This window comes from Globicephala melas, chromosome 10, assembly GCF_963455315.2.
Source record: "Globicephala melas chromosome 10, mGloMel1.2, whole genome shotgun sequence".
NCBI classification, from domain to species: Eukaryota; Metazoa; Chordata; class Mammalia; order Artiodactyla; family Delphinidae; genus Globicephala; species Globicephala melas.
Window position 1 is genome coordinate 57,363,771 of NC_083323.1, and position 25,463 is coordinate 57,389,233.

The 25,463-nt window shown below is 46.5% G+C and overlaps 4 protein-coding genes across 7 annotated transcripts in view; 3 read left to right on the forward strand and 1 right to left on the reverse strand.

Moving 5' to 3' along the window:
• On the forward strand, positions 1-3,700 carry LOC132598009 (DDIT3 upstream open reading frame protein). The gene is made up of 3 exons (XM_060306915.2): positions 1-224; positions 2,771-2,818; positions 3,565-3,700. The coding sequence occupies exons 1-2, from the start codon at positions 162-164 to the stop codon at positions 2,810-2,812; spliced, it is 105 nt and encodes a 34-aa protein (XP_060162898.1). The 5' UTR covers positions 1-161; the 3' UTR covers positions 2,813-2,818; positions 3,565-3,700.
• DDIT3 (DNA damage inducible transcript 3) lies at positions 3,585-4,400 on the forward strand. Its single transcript, XM_030866526.2, has 2 exons — positions 3,585-3,722; positions 3,813-4,400. Exons 1-2 carry the CDS (start codon positions 3,585-3,587, stop codon positions 4,179-4,181), a joined length of 507 nt encoding a protein of 168 aa, XP_030722386.1. The 3' UTR covers positions 4,182-4,400.
• On the reverse strand, positions 4,333-22,584 carry MARS1 (methionyl-tRNA synthetase 1). 3 transcript variants are annotated; one of them, XM_060306913.1, is made up of 22 exons: positions 22,389-22,584; positions 21,484-21,574; positions 21,245-21,323; positions 21,032-21,166; positions 20,609-20,684; positions 20,189-20,361; positions 19,904-20,010; positions 15,802-15,918; positions 15,456-15,659; positions 14,505-14,706; positions 12,404-12,478; positions 8,400-8,570; positions 8,134-8,229; positions 7,878-7,995; positions 6,978-7,191; positions 6,107-6,238; positions 5,895-5,999; positions 5,617-5,803; positions 4,992-5,063; positions 4,844-4,867; positions 4,662-4,754; positions 4,333-4,562 (listed from the first exon to the last, which is right to left on the reverse strand). In XM_060306913.1, the coding sequence occupies exons 1-22, from the start codon at positions 22,495-22,497 to the stop codon at positions 4,416-4,418; spliced, it is 2,727 nt and encodes a 908-aa protein (XP_060162896.1). In that variant the 5' UTR covers positions 22,498-22,584; the 3' UTR covers positions 4,333-4,415. The 3 variants fall into 3 exon arrangements, with proteins under 3 accessions (XP_060162896.1, XP_030722376.1, XP_060162897.1); XM_030866516.2 differs by lacking the exon at positions 4,844-4,867 and having other exon boundaries at positions 22,389-22,583; XM_060306914.1 differs by lacking the exon at positions 22,389-22,584 and having other exon boundaries at positions 21,032-21,135.
• The window catches only part of ARHGAP9 (Rho GTPase activating protein 9), an 11,899-nt gene continuing 8,234 nt past the window's right edge, over positions 21,799-25,463 (forward strand). For both annotated transcript variants that reach the window (XM_070046517.1, XM_030866528.3), the window contains exon 1: positions 21,799-21,972. In XM_070046517.1, the coding sequence (XP_069902618.1) occupies positions 21,963-21,972 (10 nt within the window). In that variant the 5' untranslated portion in view covers positions 21,799-21,962. The remainder of the gene's footprint in view (positions 21,973-25,463) is intronic.

Consider the following 25,463-nt stretch of genomic DNA (forward strand, 5'->3'; position numbering starts at 1 on the left):
GTGGCGGATGTAAGGTATGAGGCGGGGCCAATGCCGGCGTGCCGCTTTATGATTGGTAGGCTTCTGGATCCGCCTCCGGAGAGGAGGGCAAGGCCCTATTAAAAGATCTCAGCTCCGCGCTATCCGGGTCAGAGGCTTGAGTCTAAGGCATAGAGTGTATCATGTTGAAGATGAGCGGGTGGCAGCGACAGAGCCAAAATCAGAGCCGGAACCTGAGGAGAGAGGCGAGTACTGATTCCCCCATCTACCTTTTACCCTCCCATCCTCGTGAACACCAGTTGTCACCTTAAAGTTAGGGCATCCGCTCTTAAGGATGTGGTCCCACACCCTCCGCAATGAAGTGAAGTGACCGTCCGGGGGAGGGATGAGAAGCCTACATTCAGAAGTAGTGCTTACAGACTCCTCTTCCTTCGCACGACAGCAGCATCCCACCACTGCCCGGAGCATAGGCCTTACTCTGTGCTGTTCAGGGAAGGGGCCCCAGCTGCCCTAGGAAGATTTTTTCTCTCCCGTTGCAGACCCCAGGCCTCCTTGTTAGGCCTGCCGGGTGGGAGGCGGGGCAACAGGACACATCCCCGCGCCGAGAAGGCTGGTTGACAGTGGTTCAGGCCGCTGCCGCCACTTTGCCACTAGCGTCCTCCCCCACCCCCAATCCTGTCTTAGCCGCAGCGTCTCAGGGCCAGCATAGCCACGTCAGTAGATGGGGCTTTTGGACCCTCCACAGGACATTCTTTTTGCACCCTTGCAGAGGAGAGAATCTTAAAAGACCGACACAAGCCTTTGGGAAGAGGGATGTCGATGGACGGGGAGCAGAGATGAGTTTTCCTTTTCCCCAGAGGTCCCTAAGCCCTCTGCAGAAGAGAGCATCCTGGATCTTTTAAGTGTAGGAAGCCATTTGGAGGTCACCCCAGTGGATTGTCTTTCCCCTGGGATTGGTCCTTGCCTCTTTCCCCTTGTCCTGTCTCCAGCTAATCTCTGTGTAACCATTGCATCAGGTCAGCCCCCTGCTTGGCTCTGCAGCCCTCTGGCCCGGGGCTCCACTGATGATGAAAGCTATGTCCCACACACTGGAAAGCAAGGAGGGTTCTCCAGGGAGGACAGCCCTGTACAGAAGCACTGAGGACGATATTGCATCTACAGTCCCCAGGGATAGGCAGCTGCTGCTCTGCCTCTGGACTTCGTCCTCCTTTCCCTATGAGAGATTGGGGACATTTATCCATTGATTCCTAACAAATACTTAACCAGCACCTACTATGCTGGTTAAGTTTGGGACCCAGCATTTATCCGTAAACAAGAGAGAAAAAAATCTCTCCTCTCAAAGAGCTTACATTTCAGTGGGAAGAGGCATACAGTAAGCAAACATGTGCCATAGAAAAAAACTAAAGCATGGAAGGGTAGAGAATGCTGAGTGGAGGTTACAGTTTACACTGGGTGGTCAGGGATTCCCCCACTGAGGTGATATTTAAATGAAAGACCTAAAAATAGGCAAGGCAGTAAGCCATGTGGTATGTGGAAGGAAGAGCTTTCCAGGAGAAGGAATAGCAAGAGCAGAGGTCCTAAGGTGGGAGCATGCATAGTATCTTTAGGGAACAGGAGGCCAGTTGGCTGGACTAGAGTGAGCAAGACGGAGAGTGGTCAATGAGAAAAACAGAGCAAGGAAAGAGCAGATTGTGGAGGGCCTTCTAAGCCGTTTTAAGGAATTTAGCTTTTAATATGTGTGAAATGAGAAGGTTTTGAATAGAGGAATGACACAGCCTGACTTAAGTTTTTTTTTTTTTTTTTTTTTTTTTTGCGGCCTCTCACTGTTGTGGCCTCTCCTGTTGCGGAGCACAGGCTCCGGACGCGCAGGCTCAGCGGCCATGGCTCACGGGCCCAGCCGCTCCGCGGCACGTGGGATCTTCCCAGACCAGGGCACGAACCCGTGTCCCCTGCATCGGCGGGCAGACTCTCAACCACTGCGCCACCAGGGAAGCCCTTGACTTAAGTTTTAAAAGACTCACTTTGGGGGCTGTTGTGAATAGACTCTGGGAGGGGTTGCAGAAGCAGAAACTGGGAGACCTGCAGTCAAGAGGTTTCTGCAGTCACCCGAGAGATGATAGTAACTTGATCTAGATTAGAAACAGTGGAACTGGTGAGACGTGTTTAGATTCTGGGGTTTTGAAGAATGACTCAAGAAGTTTTGCTGGTGGTTTGGATTGGATTGTGGGGTGTGAGAGGAGAGGAATCAAGGATGATACCAAGGTTTTTGGCTCAAGCTAAAGTTGCTGTATACCGAGATGGGAAAGACCTTGGAAGGAGAAGATTAGCAGGAGTTGGTCTTTGGACACATTCAGTCTGTGATGCATATTAGATATCCAAAAAGAGAATGGCAAGTAAGCAGTTAGAGCTGGAGGTCCCAGGAGAGGTCTAGACTGGAAATACACATTTGGAGGATGTCAGTGTGGGAATGGAATTAGGAAAATGCCACTTGATTTTTTCCCTTCCCTGTAGTCCAGTCCTTACCCTGGCAGATTTGAGGACTGCCTTAAATTTAGAGAAAGCTGAGTTGGCCAGGATTTTGTTATTATGTAATCAGGACTACAAATGTCAGCAACTAAAAATAAAGGAAGTCAGGCTCTTCTCTGTCCTTAGAAATGGCTACAGGGACCAATAACTAACTATACTCAATAAGACAAGAAGTAAGGAAGGAGCAGTAGGAAGCTGGAGATAAAAGAACCTGCCTGTCTCCCCCCTTCCAGAAATGGCTAACATTTATCTTTGATCACCACAGTGTTCCAGAAGGAAGTGTATCTTCATACATCACCACACCTGAAAGCAGGTAAACTTAACCAACCCTTTCCCAAAACCAGCTCCTAAGAATTGCTGCTTAGGCCCCCTTTACTGGGGCCCTAAGAAATTATGAAAACACCTAGAGAAGGTGGGAGAGGACGGTTTGAATCTGAGCAGGCTTTTGCTGTTAGGCCACATCCATCCTCCTGACCTGCCCCTAACAAGGTGACCAAATCACTATTCTTAGAGCATGTCCTAATTGAAAGCTGGCCCTGAGTGAGCAGTCAGGTGAGGTCTCACCACACCTCCGTCCCCACCAAGGTTAGACTGACCCAAGGACTGTTTGCCCAAGCTCCCCACACAGGAGGAGAAAGGAGCACAGATGGTCTGGTGACCGCCCCTGGACACAACCAGTGGAGTTCCCCAAGGGGGGCCGAAGACTTTTACCAGGAACCCATAAGAATGCACATCCAGGCACTTGCTTCTTCATGTGCTGGGCAAAAGCAAAGACGGAATATCATTCTAGATCAGGGGTTGGTAAATTTTAAAGGGTCAGACAGTAAGTACTTTAGACGTTGAGGGCCACACAGAATAGTCTCTGTAACAACTATGCATCTCTGCTGTTGTCTCATGAAAGCAGCCGTAAACAATATGTAAATAAATGGATGTGGCTGTGTTCCAATAAACTTTTATCTACCAAAACAGACAGGCAGCAGGCCAGTGTGCCAACCCGTAGACTGACGGCTTTGTGGAGCTTCTTCCCCCACCCACTATCCTGACTATGTCCTTTCCCAGAGCCTGATCCAGCCACAGAGATGGCAGCTGAGTCACTGCCTTTCTCCTTCGGGACACTGTCCAGCTGGGAGCTGGAAGCCTGGTATGAGGACTTGCAGGAGGTGCTGTCCTCAGATGAAAATGGCGGTACCTATGTCTCACCCCCTGGAAACGAGGAGGTAAGAATGCTAGGCCTAACGCTGGTCAGGGGCTGCCCGTCTCTTCTCAGCTAATTAACACCTACTCTGCCTTTCCTCATTCCTTTGAAGGAAGAACCAAAAGCCTTCACCACTCTTGACCCCGCCTCCCTGGCTTGGCTGACCGAGGAGCCAGGACGAGCAGCGGTCACGCGCACCTCCCAGAGCCCCAGCTCTCCGGATTCCAGTCAGAGCTCCCCGGCTCAGGAGGAAGAAGAGGAAGACCAAGAAAGACCCAGGAAACGGAAACACAGTGGCCAGTCCCCGGCACGGGCTGGAAAGCAACGCATGAAGGAGAAAGAACAAGAGAACGAAAGAAAAGTGGCACAGCTAGCTGAAGAGAACGAACGGCTCAAGCAGGAAATCGAGCGCCTGACCAGGGAAGTGGAGGCGACTCGCCGAGCCCTGATTGACCGGATGGTTAATGTGCACCAAGCATGAACGGCTGGGACCAGCACTTCCCCCTCGGGCCACTTCCGACCCTTCCTGGAAGTATCTACTGACCACCTTCTCACCAGTGCCAACGATGGACCCCTCCCACCCCCATCTATTCAGTAGGGGGAAAACTTAGGGTAGATGACAGGAGAGGGTCTCGGCATGTATGTAGAGATTGTACATTTATTTATTACTGTCCACATCCATTAAAGTGACTTTCTAGGAGCCAAGTTCTCACTTTCACTTTTTCTTCTTGCCTTTAGGGGTTTCAAGGGGTTTCCCCTCAGCTAGAGCCAACTGTTTCTTCAGATCCAAGAGTTTAGCCACCTCTGCAGCAACCTGGTTCTTGTCTGCCTTTTGTGCTTTCAATTCCCGGACAATGTTGCCCTAAGAGAAGAGGGGATGGGGGAATCACAACAGTGAGACCAGAAACGACCTATTTAGGATTCAGCTTTTCCAGCCTCCCATAGGGCTTAAGCTCCGTACCTGCTTGGTCACTTCATCCATCAGCACTTGTATCTGCTGTGGTCCAGCTGTTGTCATAGTCTCTACAGCTGCTGGCTTGGGGGATGCTTTTGCCTTGAGATCAACAACAGAGTTAGCACCTGCTACCATATACATTCCCTGACCTCAAGTTTTATATAACATCTCAGGGGGAAAGTGATTACCTTTAATGACAAGGACTCTTCTAGCTAAGACAGGAAAGAAAAATGAAGTGAGGAAGCAGCAGGGCCAATAGATGGAAAGAGGGGTGAGTGAGGGCTACTGGAGGATGCTAACTGTGGGTGGGTGAGGCACAGTCTTTAGTTTTCTCACCTGGCCCCCGCTGAAGCGCTGCCTCAGACTTTCAATCTGGTCATTTTCCAGTTTTTGGAACAAGGGACTGACCTGTGAAAAAAAGAATTCCAGAATCATTCACTGATTAGGTATAAACTCTACCAGACTATATAGAGGGCCTCTCCACCCCAACTTCTGACATTTAGGAACTCAGTGGTCTAGAAAAAACACTCTTACAGAGTGTAACACTGAGCAAATACCTGCTGATTTCAGTAAAGAATCCAGAAAAAGCATTCACTAGGGTCAAAAGTTATTTAAACTATTTAATGATGCTAGGTTGATGCAAAAGCTTAGAGGTGTACATACTTTTATCCCCTTGTGTTGAGGAAGTGGTTACTTTGTATTCTCCCTGCCCCTTGGGTCCTGGCATGAAGGACAGTGAGGATACGTGAGCTACAGAAAACACTGGGCTTGTAAACCAATACTAAGGACTTAATATTAGAAACAAGCCTAAGTGAAGAGTGGGGATGAGTGGGGAAGGGGTTCGAATAGCTATGAGAGTCTCATGCCCAAAGTTAAGTTCTTCCCTGACCCCTCCCCAGAGGCTGCTTGGCAAAAGCAGGAATTTTGAGAGAAGCTGGCTCTTTCAAATCTAGAGACCTACTGTGCCAATCTGGTGTCCTGCTGGTAAGGTGCACAGGAAGTTTGTGAGCAGGATGCTGCAGGCTGGAGGTGGGAGCTGCAGCTGGGCCTGGATGGTAGCACTAACCGTGGGCATGTAAGGCTGGAGCATGATGGACAGCAAGGCAGCTATATTCACTGCCAAGCCTGTCACTGTCCCTGCCCGCTGTCTGAGGAAGAAAAGATATTAGTCACGACCCCCAGGAGGACGTAGCCTACCAGCCACTTTATTCCTAGATCCAACCGTACCTCCTTACCTACCTGTCAGCCTCGCTGCCTTTAATCCGCTTCCAGGGCTCGTTCACCTGAATGTACTGGTTGCCATGGCGAGAGATGGTGAGGATACTGCGTAAGGCATCCCGGATCCTGGGAAGGAAGGATGCAGGCCAAGGTGTAAGGTTCTGGGGGGACCAGTATGGGGCTCTCAACATGCCAGCAGATCACTGAGTTGAGACAGAGGTATAGCTACTTACCGAACCTTCTCTAGCAGCTGGTGATAATGCTGGAGCTCCAGGGTGACATGGGCCAGCAGGCGCCGATCATCAGAGGTGAGCACCATCTCAGGCACAAAACCCCCAAAAAACTTAGACACAAACATCCCAGCTCTGGATGGGAGGAGGGCAGGAGAGGGGAGAGAAAAGAGAAGTTACTGCCCAGTCTCCTTAGAGAAATTTGACACGATTTTCATAATTCTGCATTTTCTCAGAACTGAAACCACCTGGCTCCCTCAAGCTGGAAGGCAAAACTTAACAAATTAATTCCTTATTCTCCCTCTCCCGTAAGAATATGAGTCTGCACATAACAGACGTTTTATATACAGATATCCCTTATATAAAGGGAACTAATAAAGTTAAGCAACCGTTTATTTTTAAGAAGTTAAAAACTCAGAATGATCACGTTGAAATATGCATTAATTGCTACCAAACAAATAAATCCTCTAGTAGGGACTATCTGTTCAATGTGGTTAATGAGCAAACCTGAAAGCGTGTGTAGCCATGGAGGATATTTCTTTAGGTTGCAGAGTAGCTGAGATAGGGACCGATAATGGAATGTGAGCCTGAAGTAAGAAAACTGAAAAGTACAGCAGAAGTCTCCTACCCCTATGCTAAAATAACCCCCTTCTTCAGCCAAACTTTTCAGTGGTCTGCAAGTGAACCTTTTTGCTAGGAAAAAACACATTTCCAATTCTACAAAGAACATTAATAAGAAAATAATTCACAAAAATTCACTTTGTGACCAACTCTGCTAAATCACATCTCTACAACTAACTCGCACCAAGCATACGTGGCCTACTAGCCCCACCCCAGGCTCATCTGCTGACTCTCACCCCTCACCAGGTCCCACCTGTTGATGAAGTTGCCCAGATTGTTAAGCAGCTCAGAATTATTCTTGAGCAACATGTCTGTCCAGGAAAAGGCACTGTCCTGACCCTCAGGCCGAATGTACAGCAGATAGAAGCGCCAGATGTCAGCAGGGATCCCTGTGTCCTGGGCCATGTCCCCAAACACTCCTACACCCCGGCTCTTAGAGAATTTCCCATCCTCGTAATTCAGGTATTCTGGACAGAGAAGGAGAATGAGAACCATCTGTTCAAATCATGTCCTTCCTCGTGGGATGAACTGGGAGATTGGGATTGACAAATATACACTAATATGTATAAAACAGATAACTAATAAGAACCTGCTGTATAAAAAAAAAAAATCATGTCCTTCCTCTCTGACCCACTAACTCTTCTTTCCTCTCCCTCAACCTCAGTTCTAGAGTAGATGGCCTGCACAGAACTTGGGAGATCCTTCCTCTGCATTCTGGTCTTCTGTTTACTTCTACCCATTACAAAATTTAGCTTTGGACTTTTGCTCTCTTCAGGTTGTTTCCTTTTCTTTTTTTTTTTTTTTTGCAGTATGCGGGCCTCTCACTGTTGTGGCCTCTCCTGTTGCGGAGCACAGGCTCCGGACGTGCAGGCTCAGTGGCCATGGCTCACGGGCCCAGCCGCTCCGCGGCATGTGGGATCTCCTGGACCGGGGCACGGACCTGCGTCCCCTGCATCGGCAGGCGGACTCTCAACCACTGCGCCACCAGGGAAGCCCTTGTTTCCTTTTCTGCATTGAGCTTCCATGTTCTAATTGTTTCCTATTCCATCTCAACTCCTAACTCAAGACCTAGCACCTCTCCAGGAGTTTCTTCCAAGTACTGTCTTGGCCCTCATTCCCTAAGAACATCCCCCTCTCCAATCTCCCAGGGTACCTGTAGCAATGAGGTGGCTGACCAAAGTGTAGTTGTCCTCAGCTCCTAGGGCTGAACAAGGAAAGACTAAGCCGTGGAAGGGAACATTGTCTTTGGCCATGAACTGATACAGGCTCACCTATGGAATATAATTGGGAGACAGAGCTCCTGACATCCTCTTCAAAGGCCCAAGAAAGATCAGCTACCCACCGCTAACCACCCCCACTATACACGCACCCTCCCCAGGTCTTTGACAGGCTAACAAAAAACTGCTCACTTGTTCTGGGTTCTTCCACCATTTCTCCCACTGGTCTGTGTAGTTGGCTGTGATGGACAGGTAGCCAATGGTGGCATCAAACCAGACATAGAATACCTGGAGGGTCAGGAGGGAGGAGACACAGTAAGATGCAAGAACACTGGGAAAACCTTGCCAACCCAAAGCCTCAGACTGAATCAAGACACAATCAAGTCTGTTCTGCTAGCCCAGGGTTTCAATCCCAAGGCTGAATAATATGAGATATGAATAAAGCATAGCGTTTTTACCTTGTCCTCAAAACCTACTAAGGGCACAGGGGTTCCCCACTTGAGGTCTCGGGTTATGCAGCGTGGCTTGAGGCCATCCCGAAGCCAAGAACGAATGATGAACCGTGCGTTAGGTGTCCAGTCACTGCCAGGCAACGTCTTCTCCAACCACTCCTCCAGCGGCTTTCCCAACTGAGACAGCAGAGAAGCACAGAGAGCTGGTTTAGGACAGTCGCATGTGTGGTCACCATAAGGATAAATACGTACAACCATTTTGGAGTAGTTTGGTGATATATAATTAAAATTAAGGATTCATGACTTTGCCATAGCAATTCCACTTCTAGGGATTTTTTTCAACAGAAATATTCACATAAGTGTGTACAGATGTGTTTATAAAGAAGTGCACAGTTCACCACAGCAAAAATTAAAACTAATTCACTTGGTTCTGTAGAATTTAAAGAAATATGGTATATCAACATAATGAAATACTTATAAGCCCTTTAAAAAGAGTGAGGAAGACCTGTATGTACTGATATGTAAAGATCTCAGAAATACATTAAATAAACTGCTAAACAGTAACATATGATATAATCCTATTTATAAAAATAAAGAATAGTAATACACAGATTAACATAAGGCCAAAAAATTTTTGAGGAAAACTATATCTCAGTGCTTTATTCTCATGAGATTAAGGGGAACATCCACTTTTACACCATGTATTTCATTCTGAACATTTTTTTTTTGGGCCGCACTGCGTGGCTTGTGGGATCCTAGGTTCCCCGACCAGGGATCAAACCTGTGCCCCCTGCAGTGGAAGTGCAGAGTCCCAACCACTGGACTGCCAGGGAATTCCCTCATTCTGAAATTTTAAAAACAAGTGTATATCACTTCTGTAAGCAGAAAAACAAAGATAAATCTTTTGTAAGGGATGGTTCATGTGATTCATCCACATAAATACTGTAGCATCCCAAACCTGACAACACACTCTACTGGTGAGGCTCTGGGCAAACAAGTGCACACACACACTACTGGGAGGAATGTAAAATGGAATAACACCTATTGAGAAAAATTTGGCAATAACCTACATATGCATTTCTCCTGGACACAGCAAGTGATCCCTGTTAAGGAATTTATCCTGAAGATACACTTCCCACAATACAAAAATACACATGCACAAGGTTAGTCACTGCAATAGTATTTTTAACTGCAAAATACTGGAAACTACCTAAATGGCAAACACAAGAAACTGGTTAAATAAACTATGGTACCCACAGGACTTCCCTGGTGGTCCAGTGGTTAAGACTCTGCGCTCTCAATGCAGGGGGCCCAGGTTCAATCGCTGGTCAGGGAACTAGATCCCTCATGCCACAACTAAAAAAAAAGATCCCACATGCCACAACTAAAGATCCCGCATGCCGCAACTAAGACCTGGTGCAAATAAATAAATATTTTTAAAAAACAAAACAAAAAACCATGGTACCCACACAAAATGGAGTACTATGCAGCTGTTTAAATAAAACAAACAAACAAGCCTGAGTAAGAAGGATCTCTATCATCTGATATGGAGTAATCCTGATATGGAGTCATTTCTAGAACATACTGTTAGATGGAAAAGACAAAATGCAAAAGAGTATATACAGTATGCTGTATTTTGTATAAGAGGAAATAACATACATACACACACACACACACACACACACACACACATATAGGCTTATCTTTACAAAAATAAACACACTAAGACAAAATCAGAAAACAAAGCCCATCACCTACAGGAGATGGGAGAACAAGGTAGCCTGGACAGGAAAGGGAATAAGGGAATGACACTTCTCTGCGTATACCTTTTTGCATGGTTTTGATGTTTCAGAAGCATACTGATGTTCTACATTTTCAAAAAATTAAGTTAGTAAGTATGAGGAGAGAAAAAGAACTAGAAGCAAATGAACCAAACTTATTGGCTTACTTCAGTAACACAACCACACTAAAGGGGGAAAAAACTAAGCCAAGACAATTTTGAACATATTTGATTATATACCCGCGCTTGGGGGGGAAGGGGCAGGACTGCCAATAAACCCTAAACTCATCTTAGTAGGTTTTTTGATAGTGGTATGGGTGAAGCAATTCTGAAATTTTTAGGTGTATTGTAGAATCGAGCAAATGAGTAAATAATGTTGTTGGGAACCAGAGTACTTACTGTTTGGAAGAAGGGAAATAAAAATATGAGATGAGGGAAAGTGAGGAAGAACCCCATGGGGCTGGCCTGGTATTTCAGGTGTCAGTGTGAACCCAAAACAAATGCCTAACTCTCTGCTGACAGGGCCTAGAAGCAAAGACATCCCAGTAGCAATGAGCACACTTAAATCTTGGTCTCTAACACTGTTACCTACTTAAAAAAAAAGAAACAGGGCTTGGTTTGAGAGAAATGGTTGAAGAGAAATGGTTGAGAGAAATGGTTGAATCCCAGACTGGAACAAGATGAATCTAGAATATCCTGCTATGCTAGAAAATAAGGAAGTGCTTAAAAAATGATGGGAGACCTCAGAAACACCCAGAGAAACAACCTTGAATAGACTCCCATTGGCCAAATAAGGGACAATTCGAATATGAAAATTATTTAGGACAGGAATCAATTATAAACCACTGAAAAAAATTGGCATCCATGAGTTGACACTGATAATAAATGAAATAAATGAATGAAGGAGAAGGGTAAATGTGGAGGGAGTGGCAGAGTTGGCAAATCTTAACAAAAACTGGTTCAGGTAAGAATGATTAAATAAACGGATGCTAAATTTAGAGGGAACCTTTCAATGAAGAGCAAAGTACTTGCATGGTCTTAAAGTGTATTCCCACAGACTGCTTATAAGTTGCAAAGGGGAAAACATTAATTGTACAGTGGAGAAGCTGGGTAACACCCTGATTGAGCAAAATTAACATCACCAATGAGGGGGAAATGGCCATGATGTGAAAGAACAAAGTATCATTTTGGAAAGAACAAAGTATCATCTGGAAAGAACAAAGTATCATTTATGTAGTATTCCAGCTGAGGATGCATAACCTGAATCTAGCCATGAGGAAAACAGCCAACAAATCCAGAATGAATACTCTATTTTAAAAGGGGGAATCAGGGCCTATAATTATTAAAAACTGTTAATGTCATAAAAGATAAAGAAAGGCTGAGGAACTGTTTCAGATTAAGGGAAACTAAAGAGACAGAAAAACTAAATGCAATACATGATCCAGAACCAGATTCTACACTACAGGAAAAATGATGCTAGAAAGGATATTAATGGAATAGTTGGCAAAACTGGAATATGGCTGGTAGATCACACAACTATATCAATGTTAAATTTCTTGAAGTTGTTAACCATACTGTGGTTATGCAGGAATATGTCTTTTTTCTTAGGAAACACACCGGGCAGCATTCAAGAGTAAAGAGGTTATATAAGTACAGATGCATACATGTATGAGAGAGAGAATAAGCTAAACCAAATGGAGCAAAATCTTAACAGCCATGAATCTGGGTAATGGGTACATGAGGTTCTTCTGGGTAAAGAACATGAGGTTCTTTGTTCTAGCAACTGCTTATTCTTGCAACTCTTTTTGCAAGCTTGAAATTATTTCCAAATAAAAAGTTTAAAAGGAAAAAAAAAAAGCAGCAAATCCACTAAAGTGAAAAATTGGTTAAGACACATTGTGAAGTAAAAGAAAGAAAGTAGACTGAAGAATATGAATGCCATGATCTAATTTGTATTAAGGAGAAAAAAAAGGCATAAGAATACTTTCATGTGCAAGTGCTACAAAGGAAAATCAGCAGTAGTAAATCTCTCTTGGCAGATGGGCCTGGACCTTTCACTTTGTGCCCTTTTCCTGTTACATCTTTTAACCTTAAGCATGTTAAGTATAATTTTAAAATGGAAATTAAAAATATATGAGGGTGATTTGGTACAAATTTGCCTCTGCCTGTGGCTGAGGCAGAGGGGGCAGGGGAGGCCATGCAGACTGGCTTGAGGGAAAGGCCCACTCACCTTAGGCAGGTCCAGAAACAGGTGCCGAGAGGATTTCACCACAGGGCACGACCGGCAGACTTTACACTGAGGCTTCTGTGAAGGGAAAGTCAAGAGAAGGGGTGACCCAAGGTAGGACAGTCAGGATCAGGCTACATGCCAGGAGCTGTCCAGGAGAGGGGGGAGGCACAGAGAGATGAGGTCCCCCGTCTGGCACCGAGCTTAGCCTCACGCTCACACCCCGCCAACTCACGAACTACTTACTTGGGTCTTCTCTGAACTTGCAGACTCAGGTTTGCATAGCACAACATTTGCTACTCAGAGTTTCACATCTGTGTCCTTTCACTCCAAAGAATAGGAAAAAGCATTCTCTGAGCACAGGCTAGACCCAGAGCCCTGCACTGTACGCAGCTGTGTGAGGAGCAGAAAGAGCAACGAAGAGAAGACACACGGTTCCTCTCCTTGAGGAAGTTACAATCAATCAGGGAGAGAGGGCTTGCGTGAGAAACAAGCACAGGCTTTCACACGGCAAAATGTCAAGAAATACTCATTTTCATGGCACAACTTGACTATACAAACATTGAAGGATGATGGCGAAAGGAGTAAACAGGTGGAGCTAACCAATGAAAGCTTCTGAATGAGTTTTGATCTGGGTTTTTGAAGGTGAGAAATTATAACTCTCAGTACCTCTCTCCTGAACTCCACATGCCTCTATCAACTGTCTACCTAACATCCCTCCTTGGATGTCTAAGGAGGCACCTCAAACTTAACAAACCCAAATAGTATCACTGAATTCCACAGGAAAGCTCTTCTTCACCCAATCTTGCCTGTGTTCATAGATAGTACTACCATCCGCCCAAGCTGCTCAAGCTAAAAGCATACAAGTCATCATTCTCTTGACTTCTCTATCACCCCGAATTGCAGTCTATCAAGTTCTATAGAGTCTGCCTCCAAAACACATCTCAAATCCTTCCCCCCTCCCACACCGCTATTTCTACTGCTATTAACCTAGTCCAAGCTATCGTCATCCCATTTCTGAGCTACCACTGGCCTCCAGACTGGTTTCCCCACCTTCTCTCTCGCTTCCCTCCTACCCATTATCCACAGAGCAGCGTGCCATTCCACTCTCAGATGGCTGACTGGGCCCTGGAAATCGGGTCACTGCCTACCTCTCTGACCTTGTCTCTGACCCGACTCACTATGAGCCACACTGGCCTTTTCAATTCCCCTTTTCAGCGCTTTGCTGCCTCGGGTCTTCGCATTTCCTGGTCCTTCTGCTTGGAACACTCTTAACCCCACTCATCACCTCCTGGCTCCTTCTCATTCTTCAGTTAAACTCTCAATTCAAATGTTACTTCTGAGAGGCCTTCCCTAATCACCCAGCTCAACTCTTCCCCCAGAAGTCACCCTCCAGCACATCTTCCGGGCAGTTTACCCTGGAGTGACTCTATTCTATCTTTAGTGTTGGTTTCCTCCCGCACTAGATAAAAATCTGTCTTGTTCACTGCTACATCCTCAACACCTAGAACTGTGACTACCCTAAAGACTCAAAAAAGTTTGTTGAATAAATGAATGAATGAATGAACTACCAAATGAATAAACATGGAGTAGAAGTAAAGGTGGTATATATGGAAAAGAGAAAGAACTAAACAAATGCAGATCAGGTGGTATGAAGCAGGAGCAAAGGTAGGGTAATATGAACTCAACTTGTCGATTTTCCAGCACAATGCCAAGCACATAGTAAATGCTCAGTAAGTATTTATGCAGTGAACTGAGTGATGAATTGCCAAGACAGAGTAGGAAGAGCCACTGGTGAAAGGTCTTGAATGCTAAAACAAAAATCCTATGGACAACAAGGTCCTACTGTATAGCACAGGGAACTATATTCAATAAGCTGGAATAAACCATAATGGAAAAGAATATAAAAAAGAATGTATATATTTGTATAACTGAGTCACTTTGCTGTACAGCAGAAATTAACACAACACTGTAAATCAACTATACTTCAATTAAAAAAAAAAAAAAAAAGGAAGAAAAAAAAGAACCTGAGGCGGACCAGACCGGGAGTCCCTTAAGATTAGAGACTGTCTCCTTCCGGGCTCCCAGGAGACCCTCCTCTCACCTTGAGCTCGATGGCATTGATGAGCTTGCCACACTTGTCACACTGGTCACCCCGGGCCTCCTCATAGCCACAGAAGGGACACATGCCCTCCACAAAGCGGTCAGCCAGGAAGCGGGCACAGTGCTCACACCGCAGTTGCTCCACAGTATCTTGCAGCACAAAACCTCGGGCCACCAACCGCTGGAAGATATCCTGGGTAATTCTGATGAGGTGAGCAAGGGACAGGGGAGGGGTGGACCGGGGGAAGTCAGAGGAAGTGGTGCACCCCTCCCTCCTGCCACTCCACCCAGGATCCAAACCCATTCAGTCCAAGTGCCAAAGAAATCAGTCAGAGACCACTTAGTCATCTGTAGGGAGTTTACTGATGAGCCCAAACACCTCACATAAACTGCCCAACTCCCCACACGATCTCTTTCCTCACCGCTCTAGAATTTACTTTTGTAAAATACAGATCTGTTTTGTATTCTTCATTAACAAAAATCTCCAAAAGGATAATAGGACTGTTTAGTTCTTTGATATGTCCTAAAAATTAAAATTAAATCAGAGTGCTGCTAAACTGCACAGAACTCTCAGCTGGCAGCCTGTCTACTATGCAGTTTTTATAAGGACGATAATCAGGCAGAGGAAAATGAGTGTATTTGCTATAAACACAGGAGTGAGAGGGGCTGTCCTGAGACAGTGGCGGCCAGGAAGAGAAGGGAGGCGGTAGAGGGAAGGCAGGTCCTTCCCATGAGCCTAAGTCCTGTCTCTTCCCTCCCTCAGCTGCACCTTCAGCCCTGGTCAGGCTTCTGCACACAATGAATCCCCGTAATAATGCCTGGGACACATTTCAGGACAATATCTGGATATTTGGGGGTGGGGGGCGGGGAACAATCTTGGTTCCTTCTTTCTGTCTCCTAGATATTCCCACTGCTCCCACTCTCCATTTCTGCCTGATTAGAGGAAACCTACTTGGTCTGCTGCGGAGTGGTTGTCCGACCAAAAATGTCAAACGAGATATTAAACCAGCGGTAGATGTCGGCGTGGATAACATGGTACTTGTCACAGATCTCCTGGGGGGTTAGACCCTCCTCCATAGCCTTGGTCTCTGTCGCTGTACCATACTCATCTGTCCCACACAGATAGAGGGTGTTCCACTGGCGGAGCCGGGAGTACCTGGGAAGGAATGTGGTGATCATGAGGCCCCATCTCAGCCCCTCCCATGTACCCAGGATCCCTCCGGCTTCCCCCCTTGAGGCCTCCTATTCCCTTGGGGCCCACTGCTCCCTCAGGGCTTTCCCCCAGCAGCTGGCTCCACCTGGCAAAGACGTCAGCACTGAGCACACAACCGATGATGTTTCCAAGATGGGGGACATTGTTGACATAAGGGAGGGCGCTGGTGATGAGCACATTCCTCTCCCCAGCCACAGGCAACCTGGTAGGGAAGAGGAAGAGAACAGTCCAGGGAGGAGAAGAGAGGGTCAAGAGGGACCCAAAGTGCACAGAACACCCAGATGCATCTGTTCTACTGTAACAGGCTCACGTCCATCTGAAGTCTTTCCTCACATGAATCCACTGGAGTATAAACTCCCCCAAAAGCCGTGAGATCCCTACGGTTGCAAATACAGGGCCCTGCCCACAGCAAGCAAGCCTCGTGTACTGCTCCTAAGAAGCCTCATTCTGACGCTGAGCTCTGTCTCTCTTTACTACCCTAAGTACTCCTTTTCCTTTAGCTCATTCCCAGGCTCCAAACTCTGGGATATTGACAACTCTCCCCAGGATCTGTCCAACCACCATCATTTGCTGACTTCCTAGACGCCAGTGCCACCCAAAAACGCGTTTCCAGCACTGACCTCTTCCCTTCTTCCCAAGTGCTATGTTAACATTACCTCTACTCACTACCTGAAATGCTTACAGCTCGCCAGCCCATACACAAGCCTTCCCAAGTCCTCTCATATCCCTTGACTCTTCCCTCCCTAACCCGTATCTGTCACTTCCTCACGGCCTGACTCAAACCAGCAGGAACCAGCCATTGTCTTCATAGCCACCCTCTCCTCCCCACTTTCCCAGGATCATTCCTAGTCATGTCACTCAATCTGCTGTCGGAAGTCACTCAGTCTGCTCTTCTCTTTTCACGCTTCATCACCAGTGAAAGCTCAGCTGCACACGTCTTGTATTCACCCCCCTCCCTGGCACTGACACCTCACCAGGTTTCCTTTCATCTTTCCAATCATTCTTTTTTCAGTTTTAATATTTTTTTTTTATTGAAGTATAGTTGATTTACAATGTTGCGTTACTTCCAACCATTCTTAATCTACAATTGCTGACTACCATCACTTACCGTGTCCTTCAACCCTGGGCATCCTGCGAGCTCACCAAGTCCCATAATCTATTCTGCTAATAGAGACTCCAATGATTCCCTCATGTTAACCTTACCCTTCTTCCCAGCTGCATGCTATATATCCAGTTAGATGTTCCATCTACTTCCTGGAACATTTTACAGCTCATTTCCTTGAGAAAGATCTCACTGTTTTCTCCTGGATTAACTGACTTTTCTCCCCATGACTGAATACCATAGTTTTCTCTGAAATCCAGCTTAGAAATCAGCTCCTTCAGGAAAGCCTTTCTTTACTGGCAACCGGCCTTCCACCCAGTCATCCTTGTATCCCGAGTCCATAAGCATCTTGTACCACACAATCTGTGGTGCTCCTTTTCTGTCACCTTGTAACGTCTCTCTCATCTTGAGTGTGCTTACTACGGTGGCAGATATGCACCACCAGAGTACGCCCAGGGTTCTGCCCTCAAGAGGGTTACGTTCTATCAGACAACTTCTAACTGGATCAGTGCGATGAGTGGTACAAAGTGCCCAAGGAGCTCGAAGGAAGGCAAGTATCTCCGGCCTAAGACTAAGACTTCACAGAGGCAGAACTACTTGAGTTGGCCCTCGAGAATGGGTGGGAATTTGCCTGATCAAGACACTGGGGATGCTCCGTATAATTTCTTACAACTGCATGTGAATCTACAATTATCTCAAAATAAAAAGTTTAATTAAAAATAAAAATAAAAAAAAAAAGACACTGGGGATGTCCTTCAGTCAGAAGGAAAAGCACAGAAGATAGCCTGGTTTGGCTCTAGGGTCTTTAGTCAATTGTCTCCTCCTCTAAGTACACATTTAAACATGTTAGCCTGTATAAACACCTGAGAAAAATCTATCTCCTATTCTTTATTACCTTTAAAACAATCCTCAACAGGTACTCAAAAGAAATACTCAAAATCAGTGAATGAACAAACTTTCATTAATTCATTCAAATTTTATCATAATCTACCAAATGCTTGGCCCTGTGCTAGAAAATGTGTACCATAAAAGAAGAGAGAGGCCCTGCCTTCAATAAGCTTACAGATTAGCGAGGAGACAGACATGTAAGGAGACAATTATAGGGCTTCCCTGGTGGCACAGTGGTTAAGAATCCGCCTGCCAACGCAGGAGACACAGGTTTGAGCCCTGGCCCGGGAAGATTCCACATGCCGCGAAGCAACTAAGCCCGTACGCCACAACTACTGATCCTGGGCTCTAGAGCCCATGCGCCGCAACTACTGAAGCCTGCGTGCCTAGAGCCCGTGCTCCACAACAAGAGAAGCCACTGCAATGAGAAGCCCGCGCACCGCAATGAAGAGCCGCCCCCGCTCGCCACAACTAGAAGAAAGCCTGCGTGCAGCAATGAAGACCCAACGCAGCCAAAAATTAAAAAAAAAAAAAAAAAAAAAGTTTAAAAAGAGACAATTACAACATAATATGACAATGGAAGCTCCCAGAAGATGAAGCACTTAAAACTCTCACAAGCTCTACAGAGAAAGAAATGATAGAACTGGTCTCTTGAACAACTGTACAGCAGGTAGGTAAGATGCAGGCATTCCAGGGAGAAGGAAGAGCATGGGCAAAAACAACAAGGTGTGAGAGTATATGATCTCAGCCTGCCTTCCTCTTAAAACTCATCTTGACCCAACTGCCCTTGACTGACCAGTCTCCAGCCACTAGCCTTTTAGAAATTCCTTATAAAGAACCAAACACGATGCTTGCTCTATCTGAGACACCCTTCCCCTAGACTTACCCTTGCCCAACTCTACTCATCTTGCAAGTCTTAGTTCCCTATTTTTTTTTTTTGGCCATGCTGCGTGGCTTTCGGTATCTTAGTTTCCCACCCGGGGACTGAACCTGGGACCTCAGCAGTGAAAGCGTGGAGTCCTAACCACTGAACCACCAGGGAATTCCTGCAAGTCTTAGGTCAAATGCCATTTTTCTAAGTTAATCTCCTGTGATATGTTCTCATAGCATCCTGTTCTTTTCCTTCATAGTACTTACCAAAATTTATAATTACACCTTTGTGTGACAGGTTTTATTTAACTTTTAATTTTATTTTGGAGTATAGTTGATTAACAACGTTGTGTTAGTTTCATGAGTGACAGTTTTTTTTAAACACCTGTCTATACCACTAGACTCAAAGTGGTATGAGAGCACAGTCTTATCTGTTTCGTTCCCCTCTGTAGACCCAGTTCCCAGCACACAGGGCCTGACAAGGAGTGGACACTTAAATCTTTATTGAACAACATGTTCAGAACTACAGACATTTCATTTCAATGGAAAAATCTACGTATGTGTGTGAATATTATCTTAGCTATCAGGAGAGTAACAGAATATGACGCTAAGCATGCAGGCAGGGGCCAGATCATGAAAGGCCTTGTGAACTACACAGAGAAACCATCTGTAGAATTCTGAAAAGGAAGGTGAGATGATAACATAGGCAGTTTTAAGCAGCCATTCCGGTGGCAGTGTGGAGCATGGGATGGCACGGAAGGAGAAGCTAAGAGATGGTGAGCCCCAATCTCAGGTAGCAGCAGTGAGGACAGGGAGAAGGGATGGATACAAGGACTCTTTAGGAGTTAGAATCAATAACCTGGTAATGGAACAAATGATACAAGCAGAGATGAGAGAAGGGTATAGATAGATGACACCAAGATTTCTGGCCTGGAATTTTAGGTGGAAGGTGGGAGTCATTCACTAAGACAAGTGAATGAAGGAGAAGGAGAAGCTGGCAGGGAAGGTAATAGGTTTGGTTTTGTACGCGTTGAGTTTGCAATGCCAGTGGAGGTGGAGGAATCTAGGAGATAGTCTGACAACTATGTCTGGAGCTCAGAATAGAGATGTGAACTGGAAAAAACAGATTTAGGTGCAATCAGTAGACAGAAAGTAGCTGAAAACATGGGTGCAGATGGGACTGATGGACAGTATATCCAAAGTATTAGCCAAGATGTTGAGAGGACAGAAAATCAAAGGTCAGCAAAGAGAATTCGACAGGCAGGTATTGGCTCAATCAACAATTTCCACGTAAGAAACCAAGCCCCACTCATGTGTGCCTACTCACACTGGATTCTGCTGTGGCTGAACAGGGGGCAAGCTTTCCAGGCCCTTCTCCCAAGCAGCTACAGCCATGGCAATCTCCTCCTCAGATAGGGTAGCCAGCTCCTCCTCCTATGAAGAGTGGACAGTATCCCTCACCAGGTGAGGGGGGGGTGCGTAGAGTAAAGAACTCTTCTCCTTGCTCTCCATGAACTGAAAAAGTTAGCAGTCATGCTCAAAGTCCCTCTCCAAGCCACCCACCACCTCACGCACTGAGGCTCTGTGGGGACCCCTCTGCTCTGTTCCAAACCTCAGGCTCATTGCTGACAGCCCTCCCCTCAAGGAAGCTGGGCTGGGGCTGCTTTTGGAGGTAGGGCCGGAGGGCCAGGGCACCCTGCTGCTTCAGCACAGTCTCTGCAGCTCGCTGACATGGCTCCTGAGAACTCAGTGTCTGGAACCAGCTGTGCAGGGCACGCAGCTCCTCTGTGGCATGGAAGAAAAGAGGCAATCAGTAAGACCAAGAATGGGCAGGCGGGAAGGGACCTCCTCCCCTTCTTCACAAAGTTTCTCCAGCTGCCTTTCCCAGTTCCCTCAGCCACCTTTCTGCTATAGCTGCCCTGTCAAGCTACACATCAAAATGGGTCCTCAATATTCTATTGCCCACTCTGTAACCCCAACACCAAGCTCCTGGGGTTGGGGCTGGTGGAGAAGTGATATGCACAGTTCTCACCAGGGAGGTATGCCGGGTCTTGGAGTAATGGATATAGTGCTCCCCACAAAACAATGTCAGCTAGAGATTCTGTCTCCTTTGTTGAGGAAAGAAAGGAAGAAGTACACAGGTGAGACACTCAGGTTCTTCCCAATTGACATAACAGTATCGTACATTTCCTAAGCACTTACTATGTGTCAAGCACTGTGCTAAGCATTTTAAATTACCTCTCTTAATCTTCACAATAACCCACTGAGGCGGACAGTAATACATTACCCTCACTTCAAAGGTGAAAAAAATGAAGTTTAAAGTGTTTTTGTGAGTTTTAAAGTTTACACTGCTAGTAAGTGGCAGTTTGGAAGTTCTGAACTCTGAATACAGTCTTCCCTCTTAATTCGTATATCATACAGCTTTTCCCAGTACCCATCTCAAGGCCCAACTCACCCCAGCCAGGAATGGACAGCTCCGACGACTCAAGCTGTGGTCAATATGAGTCAGGGCTCTCCGGACCGGGCTAAAAACATCTTCTCCCTTCTTCCCTTGGACCACTAAATAGTACAGGGCAGCGGACAAAGCTGGCTAAAATGCAGGAGACACGGGTCAGGGCAGCCATGCAGAGCAAGAGCCTGCCTGCCATTCCCCACATCTCAGTCCTACCTGCAGCTCTGTCGCTTCCCATTCCAGCCACTGGTTGGTGAGGTCATCTTGCTCCCAGCCAGATAACAGAAAGAAGTATCTACCCAGGAAGAGAGCAACAGAGGTAGAATTAAAGGGGCCCATTTGTCTAGCCCATTTCTCACCCCCCAGTGAAACAGTGGTTGTAAACAAGGCTACACAGAGGACAATAATCCCTGATTCTATTCAGCCACCTCCCTGCATCAAGAACCAGTACTGACCGACAGATTGCACTGGTGGAGAAGAGGTAGTTGCCACTATCCAGTTGCAAGACAGGAACCTTAGGCCGGGTCAGGAACGGGACCACACACTCTGACCCGGGAGAGGAAGATGGGTGAAAAACAGAGAAAAGAAAAGAAATGCTTTGTCAACTTAGAGGGACAACTTTACGGCGGGGGGCGGGGGGGGATGGGCAGTCTCACGGAGAGGGTCCAGGATAGGAGCACTGAAAGGGGGTGGGTCCAGAATGAACTGGAGAGACCAGCAGGTGTTCAGCTGAGACGGCCAGCTGGAAACAACAGATGGGGACTGCAGCGAGGAGGTGGTGGTACTGGGGTAGTGCTGCAGCCAAGAAGTGGAACAACTGAAAGTAATCAGGATATCTGAGACTGATCTGAGCTACAGTGGGAGAACAAAATTAAGAGAACTGGGAGGACTGACAAGAGAACCACTTAAGAGTCACCCAAACATATGGCTGGGAATGAGAAGAGGTAAACCGAAGAGAGTATGTGTGTCTCTGTGTGCTTAGGAAAGGAAAGCAGGGTTTCCTAAGAACGACAAAGGAGAACCTGGCGGTTATCATGTGAGTGACGTGTGGTGGGGGGGTTGCCTGATAGGGGTGGGAGAAGGTTGGAAAAGGGAAAGAGGTTCACTAGAGTGAGGCGAGGTCCTGGAAGAGGAAGGAGGGAAGGCAAGAGAAGGGTACATTGAGGGTAATTAAGGGAAGTGACGGATGAAAGGTACGACTGGGAAGAAAGAGGGGATGGGGCGCCCAAGGATAATGCGGGAGAAGGTTGACGGGAGTGCGTGACGGGGGCGGGGTTGACGAAGACAACTGTAGGGTGGTCGTCGGCGTGTTTTCAGTCCCGCCCGGCTCATCCACCGCCCACCAGCACCAGCAGACTACCTTCCGGGCCTACAGTGCTGATAAGCAGCTCCGCTCTGCCCTGGGCCCTCCCGGCGGCGGCCAGCACGGGCAGGCTCCCCGGGGCGCCCTCGCTCACGAACAACCTCATTTCGCCGCGGATCCCACGCTGATGCAACCGGAACCGGTCTCCCGCCAGTGGGATGAGCGACCGCCGCGAAGCACGCCGGGAAATGGAGTTCCGAATGTGGCCTTTCCCCCGGCCAGACTCCCGGAAAGTAGACTATTTCTCCCATCATGCAACACTAGGAAACAGGAAAAGAGTGTCATAGAGACGGAGAGGCAGTAGATACTGTGCCAGAGCAGCACATTTTTGGTGGGAGGGCCGAGGAGACCTTTACGTGTGGGGCTCGGCGCGCTTTAATCCTGTAACGCAGCCCACGGGCGGTGACGGAAACCGAGGCCCCCAGTCATCTTGCTGAAGTGGCGACGTCATGATAGCGGCTGTTCGCAATGGCTGACTCTTGATTCGAGTTCATAAGAATCAGAGTTTTAGAGTTGAGAGTTATGATAAACTTACGTTAGTGACACAATAAAAATTAGGGTACATATCCTATTAACAAAAAAGAATGTGACTATTAAATATTGATTTAATACCATTCTAAAGCGCATATGCAGCCAGGCAATCTCATTTAAAGGGAAGGGAGCATGTAAAGGAAAAAGGTAAGTTGAGGCGGAGTAAGAAGGCTAAGAGTTTGTCAATAAGTATACGTTATTCAAGGAAGCACGTATCAGTAATTGAGAAAGGGACCCTTCTTAATCATCTTTGTATACCTTTAAGATTAATTAATACCTAATTGTACTTATGAGCTGAGGTACAGAGAGGTTACTTTGTGCTATACAATGCATTGAAGATACGATTATTCACAAAATAGATATAGGCTTCTGCCTTAGCGGAGCTCACAGACTTCCTGGGAAGTCAGAAAGTCAAATAACCTTTAACGTGTCATGAAAGTTATAATGTGGGAATGTGAAATCTGCTGTAGGGTTTCCTAGTTAGGACCCCTACCCGACTCTAAGGGGTTAAGAGAGGCCTTCTTGTGCAAATGGCCTTTCAACTGAGACCTAGCTGATGAGAAAGAGTTAGCCTGGTGGAGGTTGGTAGGAGTGGGGAAAGGAAGTGTTTCAGGCAGAGGAAACAACTTATGCAAAGGACCAGAGACCTCAATGCTGTTTAGGAATGTGAGGAAGTAGTGTGTGGCTGGAGTATGGAGTTTGTGGTGGGGAGTGTGAAAACACTGGGCTAAAAGGAGAAAGCCTCTGTAAACCACACTGTAAAATTTGGACTTTACTCTGAGGAAAATGGGAAGCCTTTGAATGGTTAAGTCAGGGGAGTGGCAGGCCATTTTTATGTTTTAGAAGCATCACTCTGGCTGCTGTGCCAAGAATGGACTGGAGAGGAGTAGAACTATATGCAAGGAGACTAGTTCAAAGGTCATATTATCTGGGCTGAAAAGGGCAGTAGTTGTAGGGATTAAAGGAAGTAGGCAGGTTGGAAAGATTCAGTAATCAATTAAATGTGAGTGGTGAGGAAACAAGAGAAATTAAGGTTGGCTGCCAGGTTTCTGGCATGGGCAATTGGGTACATCCTCTATGTACTCCAACAGATGATAGTATTTCCCCTATCATAGTGTTTATCACACTGTATTTTAATTGTTATGAGAGGGCATCTGTTTTTTTTTTTTGGCCACGCCAAAAAATGAGAAATCTTAGCTCCCAAACCAGGGACGGAACCCAGGCCCCCTGCAGTGGAAGAGCTGAGTCCTAACCACTGGACCGCCAGGGAATTCCCCAAGAGAGGGCCTCTTAATTGACAATGCCTAGCACATGGTCCTTGCCCTGGCACGTATGGCAGTAAGCATTCAATAAATATTTATAAATTTAAATTTAACTTGGGAGTTCCCTGGTGGCCTAGATTTTAGGATTCCGGGCTTTCACTGCCATGGCCCGGGTTCAGTCCCTGGTTGGGGAACTGAGATCCGTCAAGCAGCATGGTGCAGCCAAAAAAGAAAATAAATAAATAGGGGCTTCCCTGGGGGCACAGTGGTTAAGAATCTACCTGCCAATGCAGGGGACACGGGTCCCAGCCCTGGTCCGGGAAGATCCCACATGCCGCAGAGCAACTAAGCCCATGCGCCACAACTACTGAGCCTGCGCTCTAGAGCCCGCAAGCCACAACTACTGAAGCCCGCGTGCCTAGAGCCCATGCTCCACAACAAAGAGAAGCCACTGCAATGAGAAGCCTGTGCACTGCAACAAAGACCCAACACAGCCAAAAATAAATAAGTATATTTAACTTAATAGTTGTACTAGAAGAGAAACAGATTTGGGGGGGAAGCTGACAAGTTCAGTTCAGAACATACTATGTTTGTAGTACCTATGAAAAACCCAAGTGGAGTTTTTCAGTGGACAATGGATTAGACTGGAGCTCCAGAGAAAGAGCTGGACCAGAGATATGGTGCCAGCAACGTATGGAGGTCATTTGAGCTGGGGAGAGAATAAGATCACCTATGGTGTATAGAATGCAAAGGGTACAGGATCTCAGACAGACCTCTGGAGTTTAAGAAGCAAGCAAAGTCCTTCCTTATGCAACAGAGAAGGAACTGCTGAAAAGGTCAACTGTGTTGGCTGTTGCTGAGATGTCAAGCAACATAAGGACTGCAGAGTGTCCCTGCAAAGTTAGGGGTGACCCTATGAGGAGTGAGCTTGCAAAGGTGAGGGAGTGAGGGGAAAGGAAATGGAGACCCCCATTTAGGCAACTTTCTCAAGAAGTTTGACTGTAAGAAGGAAGACAGAGATAGGGTGGAGAGTACAGTAAAAGGAAGTTCGTCTAAAGATGGGAGAGACTTGGATATGTTTAAAAGCTAACGGTAAGGAGCCAATAAAGAGGAAAAGGATAAAGTGCAGGAGAGATGGCAGAGAAGGCAGAAGAGGATGAGATTTGAGCACTTAACAACCACCAGATGAATGGATAAATGAATAAAGTTGGTCACTATTTTGGAAGTGGAAAGGGAGAGTTGAGAGGTAAGTTTCTCCACAAGTTGAAAACAGAGCAAA